The sequence below is a fragment of the Thalassophryne amazonica genome, chromosome 1 (assembly GCF_902500255.1).
Source record: "Thalassophryne amazonica chromosome 1, fThaAma1.1, whole genome shotgun sequence".
Classification (NCBI taxonomy): Eukaryota; Metazoa; Chordata; class Actinopteri; order Batrachoidiformes; family Batrachoididae; genus Thalassophryne; species Thalassophryne amazonica.
The window spans coordinates 34,260,721-34,285,434 of NC_047103.1; the positions used below are offsets into that span (position 1 = coordinate 34,260,721).

The 24,714-nt window shown below is 41.9% G+C and overlaps 1 protein-coding gene across 2 annotated transcripts in view; it reads left to right on the forward strand.

Annotated features, from left to right (window-relative positions):
- Positions 1-24,071, forward strand: part of LOC117507890 (cadherin-20-like) — a 298,581-nt gene extending 274,510 nt beyond the window's left edge. For both annotated transcript variants that reach the window (XM_034167659.1, XM_034167663.1), the window contains exons 8-12: positions 4,307-4,443; positions 9,066-9,187; positions 13,487-13,604; positions 13,706-13,957; positions 23,245-24,071. In XM_034167659.1, coding sequence (XP_034023550.1) covers positions 4,307-4,443; positions 9,066-9,187; positions 13,487-13,604; positions 13,706-13,957; positions 23,245-23,768 — 1,153 coding nt within the window. In that variant the 3' untranslated portion in view covers positions 23,769-24,071. The remainder of the gene's footprint in view (positions 1-4,306; positions 4,444-9,065; positions 9,188-13,486; positions 13,605-13,705; positions 13,958-23,244) is intronic.
- Positions 24,072-24,714: the final 643 nt, after the last annotated feature.

Sequence of the window (24,714 nt, forward strand, 5' to 3'; positions counted from 1 at the left end):
ACTGACCAATAGCGTTACAGCTTACTGCCAACAGCTAGCCAATCAGAGTGCGGCATACAATTATTCATCAGATGACATCACTAATGATGTAGCAGAGGTCAGGAACTTGCTGACAGACGCTGTTTGAAAAAATGGCAACAAACATGTCAACAACAGTAGAAAATCGTCTGCCAGCGAGGTTTGCTGAGTTCACAGAGCAGGAACTGGTGGAAATATTGAACTCCCAGGATGCCAAAAACACTAAGAAAGTAGAGAAGCACGCTACTGATGTTTTAGAAGCATTCATATGCTGTTCACAACAAAATAAATTTATCTAATTTACTTGACTCTTTGTTGTTTTCTTAATTTGGGAGGGGGGTGGAGAACATAATTGATGGATGGTAAGGGGTCCAACATAGAGAAATATTGGATGAAGAAAAGTTATATTGGACGAGGCGTATATACACAAGCACGTGAACTTATGGTATCACCCAAATATGAAAGCTGCTGACGATTGTGGGCTTGTAGTCAGACCTGTTTGCTTCACCTCTACAAAGAACTTGCTAACAGATGGTCCGGTCATTAGCTGGTAAGCTTTCAATCTATGTGTTTTTTTCCGATGCTGTTTAGATATTTATGGAGTATGTTCATGTCCGACTTGGGTTTTCTGATTGTTTTTTCAGCTTTCTGGTTTGTAAAGAATGTGATACACAATCCGGGCTGATTGTCATGGTCACCGATCTGATATGGTAAAAATATCAGAATGGAAATCATCCAATCAGAGCGCGCGTAGCATCTCAGCCATACAATAAAACAAATTATTTTCAGGAATTATACCAAAGCGTTCCATTACTTATGCAACCCATCATCTTGGCTTTTATATTTTTAATTCATTTATATTAAATTGTAGAGACTTGCTTTGAGTTTAAGGAAGATAATTTTAGAAATTTGTATATTGGGAAGCCTGGTTTACATTTTGTAGTTGAAATTACATTTATAAATTAAACTGTGTGAAATACCAAGGGGCCAAATACTTTTGCAAGGCACTATAAGTTGCATTGGCTGTGGTGGGAGGCACATTTCATAACCATGACCATCACTTGTCTTCCTTTTAAACTGTAAGGTATTTGCTGATCAAGCCTTGCTTTAACAATGGCCAAAAGTACAGCCTGAGCCAGACGGATATCATCCTGTTGCTCTTTTCATTTTTGATGCTTTAATGTAACTCAGTGAGATATGTAACATTTAAATCAACTTTATACTGTATTTTGACCCATCAATGAAATAATGAGGGATTGACACAGCAACAGTCAAATTAAATAACATTTGTTTTGGTCTTGTAAAATTAAGGAGCCACACAGACAAAAAGTGCTTTAATTCCTGCACCATTTCACCAGGTTAAAAGAAAATGTCAAATTAAAGCTGGCAGGCTTTAATATGATGCATTATGAGCTCATACTCAATATTTGTAAATCTAATATGATGCAAGAGACAGTTGAACTAATAAAACCTGTCAGATCTTTGATTTTTGTTCACCCATATATGTATGTTATGCTTTGTGACATCAGATTGATGTTTTCTATTTGAACCTCAGAAATTGTAGCATTACACAGCAGCACTTAATGAGGATCTAAACTAAAATAAAAGAACAAAATTCAAAAGCTTCCCCAAGTGACAACAACAACAAACAGCAGGTGACCTTCAGTGTGAGGCAGAAAAATCTCTGTGTCTGTCTCATTTCCATTTTACATCTTTCTGTCCTTTACTGACAGCACAACTGGCAGATATATCCCAGTGCACACACACTTCTCCTGCTATTACACACACACACACACACACACAAGCTTGTGTGTGTGTGGTGAGGACTGATATTAATAGAGATCCTTCAGGGAGATCTTTACCAGGCATGAATGTGCCAATCACGACTATTCCCTCATACTCTAAAACACACTGCCAACAAACAGCGGGTGCACAGACACGAGCACAGAGGATAGGACATTGATGGTAAGGTTATGCTAATACATCACTGTGGTAAAACGGTCTGTTCTGAATATAAGGCGACCCCCTTTATTAAGGTGTTTTTAAGACAGTCTGAAGACATTTTTTTTTCATGGAGAAAATGCTCTTATTTTAAAACAATGCAGGATATAATTGACAGGTGCTATTTTTTTCCAACCATGCAAAAATACATTACTGCTTTTAGGACATCAGTAAGCTTTTTCTGAATGTTAGCAGTTTTAAGATTGTCTTTTTTTATTATTTTGCCATCTTCTTACATTACAACTTCTCAAGGTATTTCTTGGTTGCTTGAGAGTTGTTTGACTGTGCTGCATTTATCACCATGATCTTAAAGTCTGCATCATAAGTTCTCCTCAGTTGCTGGTTAACATGCCTGACTTCTTAGCTGCACACTTATCAGGATTATCATTTAAACTAAGGTAGGTTCAGTCCTGGGAGGTACACTTGTGAATTTAACCCTGACTGTATTGCTACAAGTCCTGTGAAAGCTCATTCCAACAACAAATGTAAAGCGGCAAAGATGGTTGAGAGAATGATGTTGGTACATAATTTTCTGTATTTATTCAAATGGTTAATTGCGCATTACTCTGAAATGTGGACAGTAACTCATTCACAATGAAAATGAGTCCTCTCTATAATCCATTAGAATTCAGTGCTGCATCTGGCTGGTCAGGCAAGCTGGAGCCACAGCAAGTAGAATATTCAACACATTTATTTTGAAAAACAATTAGGTCCATATAAACCTTATCTTAGCTGTATCGTCACAGAATGTCAGAGTTGAATAGAAATAATGGATATGTGCTCAAATGCAGGCTGTCAGTTTCAATTTGAAGATAACCACATCCAAAACAATTGGTGACAGAATTTCTATACTTTTGTTTTGGATGTTGTCTCCATTTTATTGGACAAAACATAATTGGACACTTAGCTTTTGGCTGTTTTATGGGTTTCTGTATGCTATTTCCTCATTTCACTTGCAATTCCAGTGTTGCATATAATCTTGAATTAAACCTTTTAATTTTTTTTTGTTTTGTTTTGTTTTAATTAAATCTGTAAGACCCCAGCATTGCAAATCAGGACACAGCAGGCCAACTTCTAAATCTTAGTGACAGAGGAGATGAGTGAGGGAAGCCACCAAGACAACAAGATGTTACAAGCTTTAGCTGTGCTATGACCTTTAACAAAACTACTCTAAAATCAAATCTCTACTAGATATCTATCCAAGTAATATTCCCACCAAGTCTGATGGAAATCCATTTGGTGCTTCACAGTCACACCGGGTTATAAAATCTAGTGTCTGTGACTGGAGAGACTGTGTGGAGAGCTCATGTTTCCTGTATGAGTCTAGTGAACTCTAGCCTAGAGTTAATTTTAGCAATCCACCATAAATCTTTGACAGGTGAAGCGAAAGGAAAAGTTTTCAGTGCACAATCTCTCCAATCACATCAACTGGTCATGAGTGTCTTGGTGGCTTCCCTCACTACTCGTCTTTGTGTGCACTTATTTTTGAGGACGGCCTGCTGTCGACACTAAATGCCATACCCTTCATTTGTTGAATGATGGATTTAACTGAACACCAGGGGTGCAAAATGTAACATGTTAAATCAATGCTAGACCTTTAACCTACTGAGTTGTCAGATAAATATTGAGAGGGAAAAAAACTCCTGGCTGTGAAATACATCAGCAACCAGATGTCCAATTGCTTTTGGTTCTTTAAAAATAAGAGACATATTTATTTACTAAAAAAAAAAAAAAAGACAGGGCTGCAATTCTGTGTGTAAAATAAGCTCATATTCAGTATTGGTTTTTGACTTTATCATGCCGTGGTGGAGAGCTGAAACAACAAAACCTCTATTTTTTTGATTGATGTGACAAGGGAGAGACAGAAATCCATGAGCATTTGGTGCAGGGCTGAACACGAATACTAATGGACCTAGGAATGCTTTGTAGGAAGCGGTGCATTCTTCACGTATGAAACATGATAGTGATTTTCATTTTCCCGCATATCGCTCTCAGATGAGTGTTTTAGAAAAGTAGCTGATGGTGTCAGGAAGATGCTGCAGGGCCATGTTTCCCCACATCAGTTTGGCGGAGGAGGCAGATTCTCTGATTGCTCTTATCTGCGGTCATCTGATTGTACCTTCAGAAGCCGCCTGATGTCTTATCGTGCACAGACACAGGGTTCGCATGTCAGATTGGGTATCTGTGTTGCTGTCTCCCACAGATGGGATTAAAAGCTCCTCGAGCACGCGGAGATGCACATTATTTGCAGATGCATCTCACAGATCGTGTCATTTTGTGTCACCAGGTACTCCATCGAGAGGTCCAGTGACCCAGACAAGTTCTTCTACATCGAAATCACGTCTGGCTCACTGATGACCGTGCGTTCGCTGGACCGAGAAGAGATCGGCTGGCACAACATCACCGTCCTCGCCATGGAGATGAGTACGTCTTGAAAAACACACACACACACACACACAAAAGAGCTTACTAATGAGCAATGTTTACCTGCAAAGCCGATGTGCAGACTCTCTAAAGGAGAATATGAAATACAGTAGACAACCAGATCAAGAACACTCTCCAAGAGACAGATGCACACACACACACACACACACACACACAGATGCCATCCTAAATTAACAGAGAAAATCACAGCATATAAAAAAAACACAAGATGTAATCTGTTCCATAAACAGGAAAACTGTGCCAAATTGTACTTTAGACACCCCAGTCTCACAGCAGTCCATGGGACTGGGTTATGAAAGGTACATTAATCTATGGGTTCGTGGTCGGGGTACGAAAATATAGCATTTTTAGTAGCAGGGGTATGAATTCATTTTTTGATGGGGGAACAAAATGTGAGGTGAAAGGGAGGGGTCTGGGGGGTCATGGCTAACATTTGTGGAGGGTACACACTTACTCTATGGTTAGATTAGAAGGGGAAGATTATAAATAGCAAAATAAAAAAAACCCATGTCACGAGAAGTGGGCGATTTTCGTGACAAGGGCATGAAAAAAAATTGAAACCGGGCTGACTTTAGAACAGCTATTCAAAAATTTGAGAACACTGAGGCCCCACTTTGAAATCTGAGAATTGTCTGGTGACCACCATTTACGTGATGCGTAATTTAAATCCCATGGTTCACTTTTCCTTTGTTCTGTTTAGGTTCATGTATTAGACTTTTAAATTTTAACAAACTGAAAATCAGACTTTATAAAATTTTATTTTTAATGACACAGTACCTTTGCTGCCCACCAGGGGACCCGCACGCCATACTTTGGCGATCACCAGTTAGAAGACAGCAACAGGTTAAAAAAATGACTGAGCCACCTCCAGAATGCATTACATTTTAAATAGGAAAAACATCAACAGTTTTTCTTTTATTAAGGAGCCGTATTGCACAGCTTTTCAGACAGTTAATAAGTCACAGTGTATATTAAAAATAGATCATAGAAATAGATTAAGTCAAAAATTCCCCCTTTTAAACACTAGGGTAATGAATCCTGTTACAATAAAGGAAGTTACCGTATTTCTTACCGTCACTGTCTTTGTCCCACAGACTGTGTTTCTCCATAATACACTCGTTAAGTAATCAGCTCGGCACTGGTCATATACACAGATATTCCTGGGGTGTTTTTAGAAGTAATCCCTGTATTGTTGTGCACCATGCAGTAGTACATGCCCTGAGGATTTGCACCCAGCTGGTGCAGCGCCGCAAAGTCACCTTCATCCCTGCTTTGCTCCATTTGCCACTTTGTTTGGTAGACACACAGGAGGTGATAATTAACAACTAATTAAGCAACTTCCCACATTGTGGCAAATTAAATATGTGAGTTAGAGGGGCTGAGCATGGGCAGGTGTGGAGAGAGAACAGAAAATGATCTAAACTAGACAGGGACAGCACCCACACCTAACATATGATTCAGTGTGGCCCTGACATCTCAGCAAATCTGTCCAAAATTGAACTGATTTATCTTTGACTAGCATCCACCCTTCCACCGTGTTTAATCCATGCTGACTCAAATCTGTTTGAGGTTAGCCAAATGTCAAAGATCACGTGAAAAATAGAAAGGTGATATATATGACTTTATATTATTGTTTAACACGCGTAGTAACCAAAGGTGCATTTTTAACCAATTCCTCAGAATAGTCGTATCCCCTTAATAAGCATTTGACCCAGATTTTGACCTTGGCCTCTCATCTTGATTTTTATGTGATTTTTCTCAAAATATAATCACTTTGTCCTATACTGTACCTCAGTCATTGCACTAAGTTTTGTCCAAATCTGATCAAAACACTTTGAGTTATTCTGTTCATAGACAGACTGACGGACACACACAGTCAAAAAATGTACCCCTCTATGCACTACACTGCAAAGGTGTTATAAACTGAAGCCTGTTGAAGGGATGAAGCAAACACGAAAACACAGTTAGTCTTTTTTTACATTCATATAATGTGGTAGATGTGCACTGTTGACCTTTTTATTTTTTGAGTAAATCATTTCATATGAATAGTTATCCTTTTTTAACCTCTAAATCAGGGGGTGACCCACTGCTTAAGCCATTCTAACAATAACAGAAATCAAAGAAAGAAAAAACTGGAATTGAAACAAGAGAAAAAAATTACAGTCCAGTTATAGATCATTGTCACTGTCCGTGCCATTCTCCAGGATGACAAATTTGCAGGTGATTTCTCAGCTGCATCCTCAACCGTGGGTCCAGCAGGCAACATCAGACATCACTCCTCCGACAACACATCAAACAGAGAAAGAGACAGCAGAACCAATCAGCCAGAACTAACAGCACGCACACACACACACACACACACACACACACACACACACACACACACATACCCAAAAACAATTCTCCCCAGAAGATACTAATGTGGTTGCCAGCAGCTAGCTCTTAGCTTCACTGACAGACCCACAATTTAGACATAATGAGCTTCTTCATTGTTACTGACACAAATAAGGCGTAGAGTTAAAAAATGGTCCAGTATCACAATGATATATTAGTCATACAAAAGGGAAAATAAATGGGCTTTGATCTGGGCTTGAATGACTCCAGAGAGTCAGACTGTTTTATCTCAGGAGGCAGCTTGTTCCACAAAACACGTGCGCGGTAAGAGGAAGCTCTGTGGCCTGCTGACTTCTTTTTAACCTTAGGAAAACGCAATAATCCTGCCCCCTGAGAGCGCAGAACATGGGCCGGTATGTATGGTTTAATTAGGTCGGCCAGATAGGGAGGCGCTAGTCCATGAAGGATTTTCTATGTTAATAACAGCTTCTGTGCGCTTATGCAGCGTTTGTATTATAAATAATCAGCTGATTTTTAAATAATTTTTTTTTCTAGAGTGAAAACATGATCCCCACAACATTTAAAAATATGAGCCTAGGTTGTAATGAAGTGGAATTCTCATAAGTTTGGCAATGTCTGTTCTAAATGTTAAAGTGCTGGCTTTGAGGACACAGTCGTGAAGCTGCAACTTTTACTGTTTAGCTGTGGTTTTAAATCATTTTTACCCGATGGCCATCAAATATGGCCACCAGAGTCTTCAAATTCACTGGGAACATTCTTGGGACACAGACCTTGGACAAGTTCAAAGATGACTAACCTTGACCTATTTTAAATGGTATTTTAAGAGGTTAAAAAGTCACATTCTGTTCCTATTTTTATGGTATGATCTTAGCGTGGTAACATCACTTCCTGGTGTCACTAGCTGCTAACTTTGCTTCATTTTTGGTTAAATATAACACCTTTCTCATATATTATGCAAAAGCTAGTGAGAAATAAACACTTCTAAAACTGAAAATACTGTTTTTGTAACCTGATAACACCTCTAGAGTGATTTACAAGACATTTCATGGACATCAGTGTGCACGCTAACTTCTGCTAAGTCAAAGCTGATATCCACTCTTGTGAAAAGCTCATGTAGACATTCACATACTCTGTCCTGCAGATGCCCATCAAAATGCAAATATTGTTTATGATTGATTGACTGGTTGATAGAGAGGCTTTATTCAATATGTGCAAATTGTACTTAAGAAATTCGGATCTTAATAATTAAACAACTGCAAATTATAAAGAAGACAGTGCCCATACGGCCGAGGGTATTTTAGCTATAGAATTTTTTTTTCAAAGGAACTATAATAATATTGTGATAACATGGGGATATTATGACATTTAAAAGTTACAAGTGCATCTTCACTCACAAATAATTCAAGCATTCATTAATTTCAGATTCATGACTGTTGCTGTTGAGAGGGTGAATATTTTATGTTCTTGTATCACAATTTACTTGAAAAATACAATATAATGTTGCACTGAAACACAAAGAAAAACCTATTTGGCTTCTTTAATTTGATATCTTTTGATATGAAACAAGATTTTGCGTCACATTTCACACTGCAACTCGGTTGATTGGACCGTTTGAAAGTTGGCAGGACTTGGTGAGCACAGAATCAAGCATGGTGCAAACCTCAATGGCACCCGCTTTACATTTTAATAAATAATTCAGGCTAAATCAGCAATACTGCTTTGTTCTGTACTTTTACTCACATTGATTTTATTGCACTTGGGTGAAGCATCAGCAAAGTAAGCACACTTTTACTCGAGCTGGATGTTAAAAGCACTACTTTTAAAGCCTTGAACGCACGCACGCACATGCATGCACATATAAATACATCTCCTCTAAGAATACCCACATGCACAGTTGAACGTGACCTCTTGCAGCTTTGTCCTCCCGGGTCAAAGTCACGCCGCAGATTGATCGATCATATGATGAAACTTGAGAAAGTAGTTATTGCACACTAATTACATTTCTATTGCCTATTACACAGCTGGTTAAAGTATGCAAATTGCAGCTTGGTAATGGAGAATAATAGATTTGTAATCTAAGTGTGAGAGGCCTTAATATGCCACAGGCTCACTGTAAATGAGGGAAAGATTAAGAGCAGCACAAACTGAGCTCAGCACGATCCTGAAGCAGTCATTTGTCTGAGTCCATCATCGATTCTGAACAATTTGTGCTTCTACTGTGTGTGTATGTGTGTGTGTTCCTGCAGATAACCCCACACAGATTGCAAGTGTGTCGGTGGCTGTGAAGGTCCTGGATGTTAATGATAATCCTCCATCACTGACGCACTATTTGGAGGCTTATGTCTGCAAAAATGCCAAGGCGGGGCAGGTACAGAGCCACAGAACCTCCACCATTACATAATTACACACTGTAGTCTTACAGAAGTGCAAGTATCACACTGTACTTGCACTTCTGAACAAGATTGTTAGTTCTTATCTAAAGAGCTAACAATCTGGCCTTTTCCAGTTTAGCAAACTTACAGGCCTCGCAACAGGGGACTAATATAATGTAACGAATTTACATTAATTTAATTATTTGGAATGAATGGTACCTCACACGGGAACCATAAAGATGTAACCAAATTGGTCAATTCTAGATCGGCTCGCACCGGAGCACCATAAGAATGTAGTGAATAAGCAGTTAAACTCCCAAATTGAATTGTATTGGCTTAGGACTCATTTAATGGGTCATGAAAATAATTAACAATTTTAGGATTTAATAATTATTATTTAAATTTTAATTTACTCGGGGGCACCACCTATTTGAAGCATAGGTATTTTAATTTAAATTTTTTTATCAGTTTCAAATTAATTAATCAGTCTCAATTGAATTAATCAGTCTCTGGTCTGAAAGTCTGAATTCTACAATACGATTAACCAAAGGTTTCCTTCTGAACACAAAATGAACCACAGCAGAAATATTTACAATTTATTTACAAGTATACAAGAAATGAACAGTTTACTGGCATTTTTGTGGACAGTGATTAAATAAGTTCATTCATGGAAACAATTTTCTTACTCACTCATGAGATGTTGGAAGAGAGGGAGAGATAGAGCTTAAAGACTTTAAGTAAATAAATCTGATTAGAATTTAGAGATGAAATTTGAAGCCAATTATTAAGAAAAATCTTAAACAAACATATGAATATGCTTAAAAGGAAGCCACTTTGTATCCATTGACAGCAAACCCTTTTCCTGGAACCTTTAACTGGGTCACTTAGCTGACACGTTGAAGAGGTGGTTCGGAGCGATCCGTCCGTCCGGCCGTCGTGCTCACTTGGGTCAAGGGGTTAACTCAGCAGTCTCCCCAGGCGATCCCAAAGGCTTGTGGCTGGCTTTACCGACAGGTTGGCTGATGGTTTGAAATCAGCACTGTTGTCAGCTTACAGGAACCCAGAGGTGGAAGGTGTTTGTTGAAAATGGTTTCTGGTAGCTTTTAAAAAGTTTGTTGGAGCTAGATTAAAAGTCTTTGTGAATTTAGGACAAAGTTAAAACTTTAAAAACGTTCAAAAATTTCAAAAAGGAAAAGTCGCTTTCCTGTAATTTCGCTATTATTTTGAAAAGTTCAGCTCAGAAGTTCTCTTAAAAATTCAAAAGACTTCACGCACCTTAAAGCGTCATGTTAAAACTAAGTTTTTTGAAGAATAAAGGATGAATGAATGAAGCCACGTGGTAGCTTTAGCAAGCTTAGCTTAGCTTAGTATGGGGCCTTGTTGACCCAAAAATAAAAATTAAGCATTTAAGAAAGGAAGAGAGAAGAGTAAGCTGGAAGAGCCAAAAGAGAAGAGTGAAGAAGGGGCGAGAGAAGGGGCGAGGCAGCACTCTGTTGTAACTTTTTAAGGGGGACTGACATCACCAAACTCCGCCCATTTAGGGTGTGTAATCTCACAGAAGACTTCATGTCTTCACAGGGCAGACCCAAATGATTCAACTATTTAAACACATTAACTATTTTGGTATAATATTGTTCTAAGACACTCGAATGGATACACATTATTAATCATCACTTAAACACATCCTTTGGATAAACAGAATACTTCACCATCAACATATGGATAATGCAGAAAGATCACATTTAAACATACATCAGTTACAGGAACACATGTAAATAAAATGGAATGATTATATGCAAAGCATTTTGTTTGATTAATCAATACAAACACCTTTAGAAGTCTTTATATATGTGAATCAAAGAATAGTGATGCAATTCTTTTATTTTAAAAGAATGTCTTTCTTCACATAGACCTAAAGATAACAGCTGATTGTCAAGACAAACTTTTATGGCCATGTGTTGTGGAAGGGATATCGTCTTGCAGTCTTGAGAGGGTCTGGCCTTGGCGTGAGGTCATAAGATTTGGGTTCTCCTGGCCTGGAGAAGCTCAGATTCTGGCGTGAAGCCATTGTAATATCATATAATTCATAATGACCGGAATTTAACCAATAAACCAGGCAAGGGCTCCTTTTGTAGAACTTCAAGTTACCATTCTGTTTCTGCTGTGAAGCCCAATGTTGGCCCATGGGGGATGTCTCCAAGCTTATCTTAAGATCACCAGATGACTTAGGAATTTCTCAACTGAGAGTGAAGACACCGTCTCTGTCTACAGTTGAAAACTCAGGTTTTTGTTGAGACAGCATTAATGTATTTATTTAATTAGGATGAATCGAGGCCATGCGCTACACCAGTAATTATTGTTTTTCAGCATAATTCCTAATCAACTGTACAAAATAACTGCGACAATATTATTGTCTCGTAAAACCAACTGACATTTCAGTGACAAACACAGACAAACACACTCACTTATCTGTAAAATACAGGTAGAAATCTTCAGGAATTGTATCAAGTCTTCAGGAAGCGATGAAATGAATTAACTGTGGGACAAAACACATGTTTCTCTGTTAGCATAGCAGCCTTTATTGGTCAGCAGTGAGGGCTTGGCAGGAACATTCATAGCCTAATTATGATGGTCTTGTGGGATAATGCAATGTGTGGTTTATTTTCCCGCCAAGTTCACCTTGGGGTCCAAAAATATCTTGCAATGAAACTACAGTCCTTGGCAAACAAGCATTCACATTGATGATCAAAGTTGTCAGTGACACACACGATACCATCACCAGTCTAATATTTTTCCAGCCAAATGGGTTTTTCATGTTTGGAAATAGATAGCAGTCAGTTGGATGCAAACCTAAGGTGAGTTGTCTGTAGTTGTCTTTGGTACTAGGTCTCTTTTGACGATCTTTGGAAACCACTGGAAAGATGTTGTGTCATATCAGTGGGTACTTAGGGAGACTCAGATGAGGATCATCATTTGCATTGTGATGGAATATCAGTTACAATATTTTGGCCATGTGGCACATTTCCCTGTGGATGATCCTGCACGCTGGTGCCTCAGTGTTGCGGATCCCTGTAGTTGGATTAGGCCAAGTGGACGGCCATGTTTCACCTACGTGCAGTAGATAGATGGTTAATTTCAAGAGGTGGGGATGGACTGGTTGTCTGCCTGCATGGATGTCACCCAGAACCTAATTCAGTTCTGTAATGTGGTAGATGCAGTGACACGTGGCAGCACAACTCTTATACATGACCTGACCTGAAGACAGATGGAGCCAAATCAGGAAGGTGTGATGGGTGGAAGCCACAACAGCCATGAAAACTGTTGTGAACTGGGGCAATGTTTTGATGGAAAAAGATGTGTTTCCACTGCATGTACTAGCTGTTGGTCTCTCCCTCAAAGTGATGAACACCATAGGACACATTCACCAAAATTTGCTGGCTCTGCTTCAAAATGGCCAGAGTTCCTTCTTGGCATTATGAGTGCTGTACTGTTGATATGGGTCAGAAAACACACCTTAAATCTTTGACATTTTGAGTTCTCTACATACTGTACAATGTTCTTAGTTCTGTCAAGGAGATGCCAGCTGTATTAATTATTGCAGTGATAGTCCATCATCATGTGCTGAACACAGTCTCTTTCACCCTCCTCAATGGAGGGAGTTGCAGCCCATCTAGACACTGGATCATCTCCAAGGCTTTCTCTGTACTCTTTCTTAAATTCAACCGCCCACTTTTTCACTGCTGATAGACCACACACATTTATTATTATTATTTTAGGGTCTTCAATCATGCTCCAGACACTTGATGGCCTCTATTTCCTGTATAGGTCCAGATGGCACACTGGTGTCGATGGTTATCACCAGATTCTGTAGCGTGAAGCAGATGATTCTTGGACTCCCCTGGACAGGATGCCTGTCTAACACAGGTTACTTCCTTAGTCCAGGCCTGTTCACAGCTGGGTGGGCTGTCTTGTCCAAGTACACAGACAGGCACATGATCAGGAATCTAGGTCTGGCAATGCAAAGCATGGCACCAGCCCCCATAATATAGGCATCCACCAATCTTCAAAGACTTCTGTTTCATCTGCTGTCTTAGTTGGATACAAAAAAAAAAATTAGTTATGTAAAATGTTGCACTCCATCATCAACCTACACTATTTTATCCCACTTGAAAGGTTTGTAGTGGAAGGAAAAAGTTCTTGAGATAAACTGAAAAGGTCTACATGTAAAAACTGAGAAATGTGCAGGTTTTCATGTGTTTTTCGGTGCTCTAACTCTGTGTGTTCATCTAATCCAGTTGATCCAGACAGTGACGGCAGTGGATCCAGATGAGCCCCTCGGTGGACAACGGTTCTACTACAGCTTGGCACCTGAGGCTGCCAACAACCCCAACTTCACGCTTAGAGACAACCAAGGTTCTGCCAGTGTTCATCACATTCATTAATCAGTTAATGAGCAATAATAAAAAGCACATGTCTTCACCACACTCTGACATTCTTAAACATTCTCTTTGCAGACAACACGGCATGGATTTTGACACGTCGTGGCGGCTGGTCACAGCAGGACCAGACAGTCTTTTACTTACCTATCTTCATATCTGATAGCGATCATCCCGTTCAGAGCAGCACCAGCACGCTCACCATCCGTGTGTGCAGCTGCGACCACGAGGGCAACGTCATGTCATGCAATGCAGAGGCCTACAGTCTGCCTGCAAGCCTCAGTAGAGGGGCGCTCATCGCCATCCTGGCCTGCATCTTTGTCTTACTGGGTGAGCTACAATCTGCTACAGTGAGGAACTCATAGTGTTTAAACCCATTTTACATTTGACTAAAAGGCAATCTTGATTGAGAAGGTGTGCTAGGACCATCTGGAAAAACTTGCATTTTTGAAGGGGGAAAAAAAATCTATGAAGGATATACTGTATCTTTGGAATAATATCATTTTCAGACAAAATATTATTATTATGGGAAGAAAATTTCAAAACTAACACTTTATAATAAGGGTACATTAGCTGATACATTAAGAGTTAAATAAGCTTCATAATCATTTATTAATGGTGTTCCTTCATTCATTCATTTACTACACCCACTTACTCCAATTAAGGATCATGGCGGATGGAGCCTATCCCAGAGTCATAGGGCGTGAGTTGGGCGGGGTACACCCTGGACAGAAACCCAGGCTATCACAGGGTATGGTGTTCATTATCTTTGTAAATTATGAAATTATCCATCCATCCATCCATTTTCTTCCGCTTATCCTAGGTCAGGTCACAGAGGCAGCAGCTCAAGCAAAGCCACCCAAACCTCCTGATCCACACACACCTCCCCCAGCTCCTCCGGGGGAACCCCGAGGCGTTCCCAAGCCAGCTGAGAGACGTAGTCCCTCCAGCGTGATCTGGGTCTTCCCCGGGGCCTCCTCCCAATGGGATGTGCCCGGAACACCTCTCCAGCGAGGCGTCCAGGGGGCATCCGGAAAAGATGACCGAGCCACCTCAGCTGGCTCCTTTCGATGTGGAGGAGCAGCGGCTCGACTCTGACGGTCAAATGCCTTCTCCAGATCCACAAAGCACATGTGAACTGGTTGGGCAAACTCCCATGAACCCTCGAGCACCCGATGGAGGGTGTAGAGCTGGTCCAGTGTGCCGCAACCAGGACGAAAACCACACTGCTCCTCCTGAATCCTAGGTTCAACTATCGGTTGAATTCTCCTCTCCAGCAGCCTGGAATAGACCTTACCGGGGCTGAGGAGTGTGATGCCCCTGTAGTTGGAACACACCCTCCGGTCCCCCTTCTTAAACAGAGGGACCACCACCCCGGTCTGCCAATCCAGGGGTACTGTCCCCGACTGCCACGCGATGTTGCAGAGACATGTCAACCAGGACAGTCCCACAACATCCAGAGACTTAAGGTACTCAGGACAGATTTCGTCCACCCCAGGAGCCTTGTCACCAAGGAGCTTTCTGATCACCTCAGTGAGTTTGGCCTGGGTGATGGACGAGTCTGCCTTTGAGTCCCCAGTCTCTGCTTCCTGTTTGGAAGACATGACGATGGGATTGAGGAGATCCTCGAAGTATTCCTTCCACCGCCCAACAACATCCCCAGTCAGGGTCAACAGCTCCCCACCCGCACTATAGACAGTGTTGGCGGAGAGCTGCTTCCACCTCCTGAGGCGTTGGATGGTTTGCCAGAATTTCTTCGAGGCCGACTGATAATCCTCCTCCATGGCCTCTCCGAACTCCTCCCAGACCCGAGTTTTTGCCTCTCCAACTGCACAGGCTGCAGCACGCTTGGCCTGCCGGTACCTGTCAGCTGCCTCCGGGGTCCCACCTACCAACAATGACAAGTTGGACTCCTTCTTCAGCTTGACGGCATCCCTTACTTCCGGCGTCCACCACCGGGTTCGGGGATTGCCGCCGTGACAGGCACCAGAGACATTGCAACCACAGCTGCAGGCGGCCGCATCAACAATTGAGGTGGAGAACATGGTCCACTCGGACTCCATGTCTCCAACCTCCCCCAGGATCTGGGAGAAGCTCTCCTGGAGGTGGGAGTTGAAGACCTTGCCGACCGAGGGTTCCGCCAGTCGTTTCCAGCAGATCCTCATGATACATTTGGGCCTGCCAGGTCTGACCGGCTTCCTCCCCTCTCAACGGATCCAACTCACCACCAGGTGGTGATCAGTCCACAGCTCAGCCCCTCTCTTTACCCGAGTGTCCGTGACACGTGGCCGAAGGTCAGATGATATGACTACAAAGTCGATCATCGACCTCCGGCTCAAGGTGTCCTGGTGCCACGTACACTTATGGACACCCCTGTGCTCGAACATGGTATTCATGATGGACAAACTGTGAGTAGCACAGAAGTCCAACAACTGAACACCACTCGGGTTCAGATCGGGGAGGCCGTGCTTCCCAATTACGCCCCTCCAGGTCTCACCGTCGCCGCCCACGTGGGCGTTGAAGTCCCCCAGGAGAACAATGGAGTCCCCATTCGGAGCACTATCTTGTACCCCTCCCAGAGACTCCAAGAAGGTTGGGTACTCTGCACTGCTGCTTGGCCCATAGGCCGAGACAACAGTGAGAGACCTGTCCCCAAACGGAAGGCATAGGGACACGACCCTCTCGTTCACCGGGGTGAACTCCAGCACATGGTGACTGAGCTGGGGAGCACTAAGCAATGCTACCCCAGCTCGCCGCCTCTCCCCGTGAGCAAAGCCAGAAAAGTGGAGCATGCAGTCCCTCTCCAGGAGTTGGGTACCAGAGCCCAAGCTGTCCGTGGAGGTGAGCCAGACTATCTCTAGTCGGTACCTCTCAACCTCCCATACAAGCTCAGGCTCGTATGGGACCTTCCCCCCCCAGCGAGGTGACGTTCCATGTCCCAACAGCCAGAGGCTGTGAGCACAGACCGGGCCGCCGGCCACCCACCCTCGACTGCCGCCCAGTCCTCTCTGCACCCGCCCCCTATCGCCCCCTCTGCAGGTGGTGAACCCACAGGAGGGCGGGCCCACATCACTCTTTTGGGCTGAGCCCGACCGCGCCCCGTGGGCTAAGGTCCGACCACCAGGCACTCGCGCGCAAGCCCCAACCCCAGGCCTGGCTACAGGGTGGGACCCCAGCTCCGCCATGCCGGGCGATGTCTTGGTCCTTGATTTCGTGTCGGTCATGGGGGCTTTTCAACTGCCCTTAGTCTGGCCCATCACCTAGGACCTGTTTGCCATGGGAGACCCTACCAGGGGCACGAAGCCCCCGACAACATAGCTCCTAGGATAATCCGGGAACGCAAACTCCCCCACCACGATAAATTGGCAGTTCGAAGGGGAGAACTGCCACCTAAATTATAAAATTATGTATACATTAATTTCTTAATTAACATCAACATCATTAGCTAACAGTAATTTCTACATTAGTTAATGTTAACAAACCCTTTGTAACAAGGTGAAGATGTTCCTACTGGCTTGGCTACCAGGGAATTCCCCTTTGGAAACCTAGTAGAACCTTGGTCTCAAGTAAGAGCGGTCTGGTGTTCGAAGCCCACCGTGGTCACAAATAATGTCATCCGATCACAAACTAGCATTGCTGCAGAACGTAACAGTTGATTGGGTAGTCACAGAAGATGCGTTAATGCACCTGTGACTTTTGGGTCGAGGTGAAAAATGGAGGGGATATATGTAATTTTTCAAATTTTAATTTATTTTCATTTATATGGCACCAAATCACAACAGAGTTGCCTCAAGGCGCTTCATACAAGTAAGGTCTAACCTTACTAACCCCCACAGCAACAGTGGTAAGGAAAAACTCCCTCTGAGGAAGAAACCTCAAGCAGACCAGACTCAAAGGGGTGACCCTCTGCTTGAGCCATGCTACAGACATATGTAACAAAATGAAATCCAAATGGAAAAGATGTTCCTACTGGCTATTGTAGGAAATTCCCCTTTTGGGTGAGCTAGTCGAGCTTTGATCTCAAATACCAGTAATCTGGTGTTCAAAACCCACCTTGGCCACACCTTATTGTAAACTGTTACCATTTGAAAGAATGTGCAACAAAATCTCTCTGTCAGCCAAAATGAACAAAGATTAAAATGAGACAAACTGTGTGTTTTTGCCGAGAACGAGCTCAGACCTGAAGCTTGTGGAGATATTTTATATTTGTTAACGGCTCCCAGTGGGGTGACTCGGCGTGCCGAGCAGTCCCACTCATGGCTCCATATCAGCCTCCATTTGGGGGGGGGCAAAGTGTGATGCTGCTGTGCAGCTGCTGCTAATGAATTCTGGACATCGCCAGGACGCAAAAAGAACCCATCTCCCTCTGTGATGATGTAATTTGGGAAAAAATGCCCGAGCTGGCTGATTTTCCTGCTCCCTCGTGTCCAAACCCTCTTTTTGTTTTGTTTCCTTAAAGCTCCAATAACCAACATTTTTCACCAGCAGAGCATGAAATCACTGTATAATGTTCACAGTCACAAAACCACAGAAATATAACAAACTCGCCAGCTCTCTCTCTTTCTCTCTCTCTCTCTGTTTAAGAACAGCATACAGCACTCATGAAGTCAATTTAGAAGTGATCTTTTCAACTTGATGAATAGTCAGTAGCTGGTGAAAGCAGCATAACTGAGATTCTGCTTCAAGGTTGAATATTTTCCTCTAGAAAATGAGTCAATTTACCTTATCTTTTATAATGCTGCTGTGAAAGCGTCCGTCTCGTCCCCTGATGATCAACTGAGTACATCACACGAATACTTAAAATCTGTAAAAATGCCAAAAAAAGTTCACAGTGAACATCTGTCACAAAAGAAAAAACATGCTGGAGACTTCCGGGATGGCGTTTAGAGAGTAGACGTGTATTCAACTCGCTCTGCTGCACTGTTCAAATTTTTGCCTTGCAAACTCGTACTTTTTGTTTGGAATCACAGTTTTATTCTTATTTTTCATATATACCACTTTTTGACCACCTGTTAAAAGTCAAAGAGTATGTCCAAAAAAGACAGAAACTTTGCCGCTTGCGGCAACTATGCCAGAGATTAGACTTCTGCTGGAAGTCCACAGACCTGCACTGTCTGTGGACTTTAAGCCTTCTTTTGAAAGATGTCCTCTAAGATGGACAGTGTCCAGTCAGCAGTGCGTGATCGCGGTTTATGCAATTCCTTAAATCCGCACTCTGATTTTGATCAATGTTTGAACCAACTCAAGGCTGAATACTCTGCACTCCAAAAACACAGCAAGTGGTGAAAATCAAAGATGGCAGACCTGGAGGGATGGAGCAGATGCCAGAATGTTCAGATTGTGGGTTTTTCTCCCAACTCCTCATCGATGTTTTTGGAATGGAGGTGCTTGCTTCACCGCTGGAATTGGACAGGGTGCACCGGAGCTTAGCTCCTAAACCGGCTCCTGGAGGAAAAACTCCCAACCAGTTATCCTGCACTTTCATCGGTTCCTAATGAAAGATATGGTGATTCGCGAGGCACGTAAGAAAGGTGACCTGACCTACAATGGACATAAGATTTGGTTCTATGAAGATTACAGCCCCAAAGTGGTAAAACAGCACATGGAGTTTAAGGGTGCCATGTCAAAACACAGGACTGTGCTGCTTTACCCGGCTCAACTGCGTATCACTCTTCCAATGGGAGAGAGAAAGTGTATTCAGTGCCTTCTCATGATAAATTCATTTTTTTGTTGTTTTTTTTGTTTGTTTGTTTTGTTTTTTTGTTTTTTTGATCAGCATTAATTTTTTCCCTCTTGTAATACTGTTCAGTGTTAACTTTGTCGAGCAACTGCCTCTGCCAAAATTGTTCCTGTGATCGTTGAAGAAGGAAATAGTGTGAGGGGATGGGAATGGAGAAAGGGCAAAAAAAAAAAAAATAAACTGTCTCAACCGGAACAGTGCTAAAAAAACACCAATTTGTGTTGAGTTGCCCTGTATAATGCCTCTCTGTTTCTCTTCACCTGCCTAGACAATACCGCCCCCTTGTGGGAACTTGGTGCGATACTTAAAGGTTTGTTCGAAAAGTTGATATAACTTATATACACATGCACACACAGGAAAACCTGCCTAAACCATCTTTGTATGAACTGGATATTCGCATTCAATCAATCAATTCAATCAATTTTTTTTTTTATATAGCGCCAAATCACAACAAACAGTTGCCCCAAGGCGCTTTATATTGTAAGGCAAGGCCATACAATAATTATGTAAAACCCCAACGGTCAAAACGACCCCCTGTGAGCAAGCACTTGGCTACAGTGGGAAGGAAAAACTCCCTTTTAACAGGAAGAAACCTCCAGCAGAACCAGGCTCAGGGAGGGGCAGTCTTCTGCTGGGACTGGTTGGGGCTGAGGGAGAGAACCAGGAAAAAGACATGCTGTGGAGGGGAGCAGAGATCGATCACTAATGATTAAATGCTGAGTGGTGCATACAGAGCAAAAAGAGAAAGAATCAGTACATCATGGGAACCCCCCAGCAGTCTATGTCTATAGCAGCATAACTAAGGGATGGTTCAGGGTCACCTGATCCAGCCCTAACTATAAGCTTTAGCAAAAAGGAAAGTTTTAAGCCTAATCTTAAAAGTAGAGAGGGTGTCTGTCTCCCTGATCTGAATTGGGAGCTGGTTCCACAGGAGAGGAGCCTGAAAGCTGAAGGCTCTGCCTCCCATTCTACTCTTACAAACCCTAGGAACTACAAGTAAGCCTGCAGTCTGAGAGCGAAGCGCTCTATTGGGGTGATATGGTACTACGAGGTCCCTAAGATAAGATGGGACCTGATTATTTAAAACCTTATAAGTAAGAAGAAGAATTTTAAATTCTATTCTAGAATTAACAGGAAGCCAATGAAGAGAGGCCAATATGGGTGAGATATGCTCTCTCCTTCTAGTCCCCGTCAGTACTCTAGCTGCAGCATTTTGAATTAACTGAAGGCTTTTTAGGGAACTTTTAGGACAACCTGATAATAATGAATTACAATAGTCCAGCCTAGAGGAAATAAATGCATGAATTAGTTTTTCAGCATCACTCTGAGACAAGACCTTTCTGATTTTAGAGATATTGCGTAAATGCAAAAAAGCAGTCCTACATATTTGCTTAATATATGCATTGAAGGACATATCCTGATCAAAAATGACTCCAAGATTTCTCACAGTATTACTAGAGGCCAGGGCAATGCCATCCAGAGTAAGGATCTGGTTAGACACCATGTTTCTAAGATTTGTGGGGCCAAGTACAATAACTTCAGTTTTATCTGAGTTTAAAAGCAGGAAATTAGAGGTCATCCATGTCTTTATGTCTGTAAGACAATCCTGCAGTTTAGCTAATTGGTGTGTGTCCTCTGGCTTCATGGATAGATAAAGCTGGGTATCATCTGCGTAACAATGAAAATTTAAGCAATACCGTCTAATAATACTACCTAAGGGAAGCATGTATAAAGTGAATAAAATTGGTCCTAGCACAGAACCTTGTGGAACTCCATAATTAACCCTAGTCTGTGAAGAAGATTCCCCATGTACATGAACAAATTGTAATCTATTAGACAAATATGATTCAAACCACCGCAGCGCAGTGCCTTTAATACCTATGGCATGCTCTAATCTCTGTAATAAAATTTTATGGTCAACAGTATCAAAAGCAGCACTGAGGTCTAACAGAACAAGCACAGAGATGAGTCCACTGTCCGAGGCCATAAGAAGATCATTTGTAACCTTCACTAATGCTGTTTCTGTACTATGATGAATTCTAAAACCTGACTGAAACTCTTCAAATAGACCATTCCTCTGCAGATGATCAGTTAGCTGTTTTACAACTACCCTTTCAAGAATTTTTGAGAGAAAAGGAAGGTTGGAGATTGGCCTATAATTAGCTAAGATAGCTGGGTCAAGTGATGGCTTTTTAAGTAATGGTTTAATTACTGCCACCTTAAAAGCCTGTGGTACATAGCCAACTAACAAAGATAGATTGATCATATTTAAGATCGAAGCATTAAATAATGGTAGGGCTTCCTTGAGCAGCCTGGTAGGAATGGGGTCTAATAAACATGTTGATGGTTTGGATGAAGTAACTAATGAAAATAACTCAGACAGAACAATCGGAGAGAATGAGTCTAACCAAATACCGGCATCACTGAAAGCAGCCAAAGATAACGATACGTCTTTGGGATGGTTATGAGTAATTTTTTCTCTAATAGTTAAAATTTTGTTAGCAAAGAAAGTCATGAAGTCATTACTAGTTAAAGTTAATGGAATACTCAGCTCAATAGAGCTCTGACTAGAGCAAAAGCAAAAGTCCCAATAAACACCGTATGTAATGGATTTTGTATAACGGATTTTCGCTCACATCGGACAAAACATCCTGTCTGATAGCAATGTATTTCCATTAAAAACCACTCACATATATTGGACAGAGCAGTCTGGACGTGCCCAGTAACAGAGGTATGAAATTAAGTTCAGCACTGACACTCGCCAATTCAAGGAAAGTGGGACCTCATTTCCTTGATTAAAAGACCAGCTGTTTATTTTTTTCAAAGCAAGGCAGGGTGCAATTCAAAGTCGTTGATTATTAACAAAATGCTGCTTGTTGCCTGCACTGTAATATGGAGTAAAGTTTCACACATATCTCTGGGTGTGGTGAACCAACCCACTTTAGATCAGATCCCTCTGGATGCAAACCCGTGCACCTGCTAAACGACTGAAGATGCATAGGGCTGTGATTTGTCACTTTTATGTTTTCACTCCTTCCTCTCCCATCATATTTTAAACGTTCTTGCTGTGCGCCCACCGATTACATTTGGAGTTGATTCACAGTGCAAAACACAGTTACAGAGCCACAAAACCTCCACTATGACACAGCTGGTTAAAGTATGCTACCGGTGCAAACATGCACTGTGCACAATTTCTCCAATCATAGCCAGAGAAGCCTATAACGTCTTTTGGGTTGTCTGGGTGTCTTGGTGGCTTTCCTCACTCTTCTCCTTGTTGCACAATCACTCACGTTTTGTGAACTATCTACTTCACACAGATTTACCATAGAGTGCCATACTGTTTGTATTTCTTCATAATTGATGTAAATAAAGTTCAAGACATATTCAGTGACTTGGAAATGTTCATGTATCCATCCCCTGACTGGCAATGAGACTGATTATTTACAGGTATTATACCAAAGTGTTCCATTACTTATGTAACCCATCATCTTGCCTTTTAGATTTTTTTATTAATTTATATCAAGCTGTACATATTTGCTTTCAGTTTGAGTTTGAAGAAGATAATTTGAGATTTTTTTATTATTATTATTATTTTTTTTGGTATTTGAAATGGCATAAACAAATAAAAATGTGTGAAATACCAAGTGTTCCAATACTTTTGGAGGGCACTGTATATCCTTAAATGCAACTTTCTTCCCAGCTTTTATATATCTCAAAATCATCTGCATTAAATCACTTTTTTTCTTGTCTTTTCAACACTTTGCCATAAAATATACCGGTGAGTCTGCAGTGGAGCTAACTTTCTGTGCTTGATTTAATTCATAACGTGGTCTTCTGACTCCAGCTCACTGTGTGTTTTTATTTGTTTAATCCTCAGTGATGATTCTGCTCATGCTCTCTCTGCGGACCCATCGTAAGAAGCCCTATCTCTGTGATGAGGAGGAAAATGTGCACGAGAACATTGTACGGTATGATGATGAAGGCGGCGGTGAGGAGGATACAGAGGCCTTTGATATAGCTGCCATGTGGAACCCACGTGAGGTGCACCACCACCACCCCCTGAGCAAGATGAGGCAGGACATGGTGCCGGAGATCGAAAGCCTGTCGCGCTACGTCCCTCAGGCCTGCGTCATTGGTGGCGGCGGGGAAGGCAGTGTTCAGGGATACGTTCTGGCCAAGCTACTAGAAGCTGACATGGACCCATGTGCGCCACCTTATGATTCCCTGCAAACCTACGCGTATGAGGGTGAAGGCTCGGTGGCTGAGTCGCTCAGCTCCCTCCAGTCGGGGACATCCAACACTGACCACGAGTATGATTATCTGAATGACTGGGGGCCTCGTTTTAAAAAACTAGCTGAGATGTACGGCGTGCTGGAGACAAACAGTCCGCCGATGTGGTAAGACGACACAAACTTTGCCTTTTTACTCAGATAAAAATGAGAAAAATGAGACGAGAGACAGAGGCTGAGACACAGAGTTTGAGGATGAAGTGCTAAAACTGGGATGTAGTCACGGGTACTTGAATTCCTCGAATCTTCACAACCCTGAAGGTGTGAGGTGCCGGGAGTCGTGTGAGCTGCTTTTAAATTTGGCGCCAGAGAGGAGCTTCAGAGAGTGGCGGGTTCAGCAGCCCCACAACGGAGCAGCTTCAAAGCACATGTTAATTCCCCTGCCGGACTAAGCCACGGACTGAACGCTTTGGTTCAAAGTGTTCAGTCACTTATACCAGAGATAAAAAAAAAAAAAAAAAAAAAAAAAAAAACGAGACAAAGAGCGAGTTCGCTCACAGGAGTGAGCTTTACTTTTACATCACTTTAGCCGCTTCACTGCTGACAAAAAAAAAGTGAAGAGGCACTGATGCAAACATTTCTGTTGGACTTCTGTCCTCATCTCATCTTCATCTGGTCGTTCACGTGCTTTATTTATACGTTTGCTAACTTATTTAGCTACTTCAAACCAACACTGTACTGAACTGCCGCTGTGTCGGAGAGGATGACTTCACAAAGATCCATATTTGTTGTAATGTACGTGATGAAGTTGATTTTGTATCAATCTGTGTGGAAAATAAAATGTTTTCATATCTTTAACAGTACGTCACATGACAAGCAGGAGATGATGTCATCCCATGTAGGGTTTCCATCTTGATATGTTAGTAATAATTTTAATGATTTGTGTTGTAAATCAGTTGTTTTTGGGGTTTTTTAAGCATAATGTTGTGACCTTTGTGAGGATGAGAGAAGATATTTAAAGGGGTCATATTATGTTAAATCAGTCAATCAGGTGGCATGTATAAACTCCATACCGATAAGCAAACTCTAAGCCTGGTTTACACTTCTGCGACGTACAA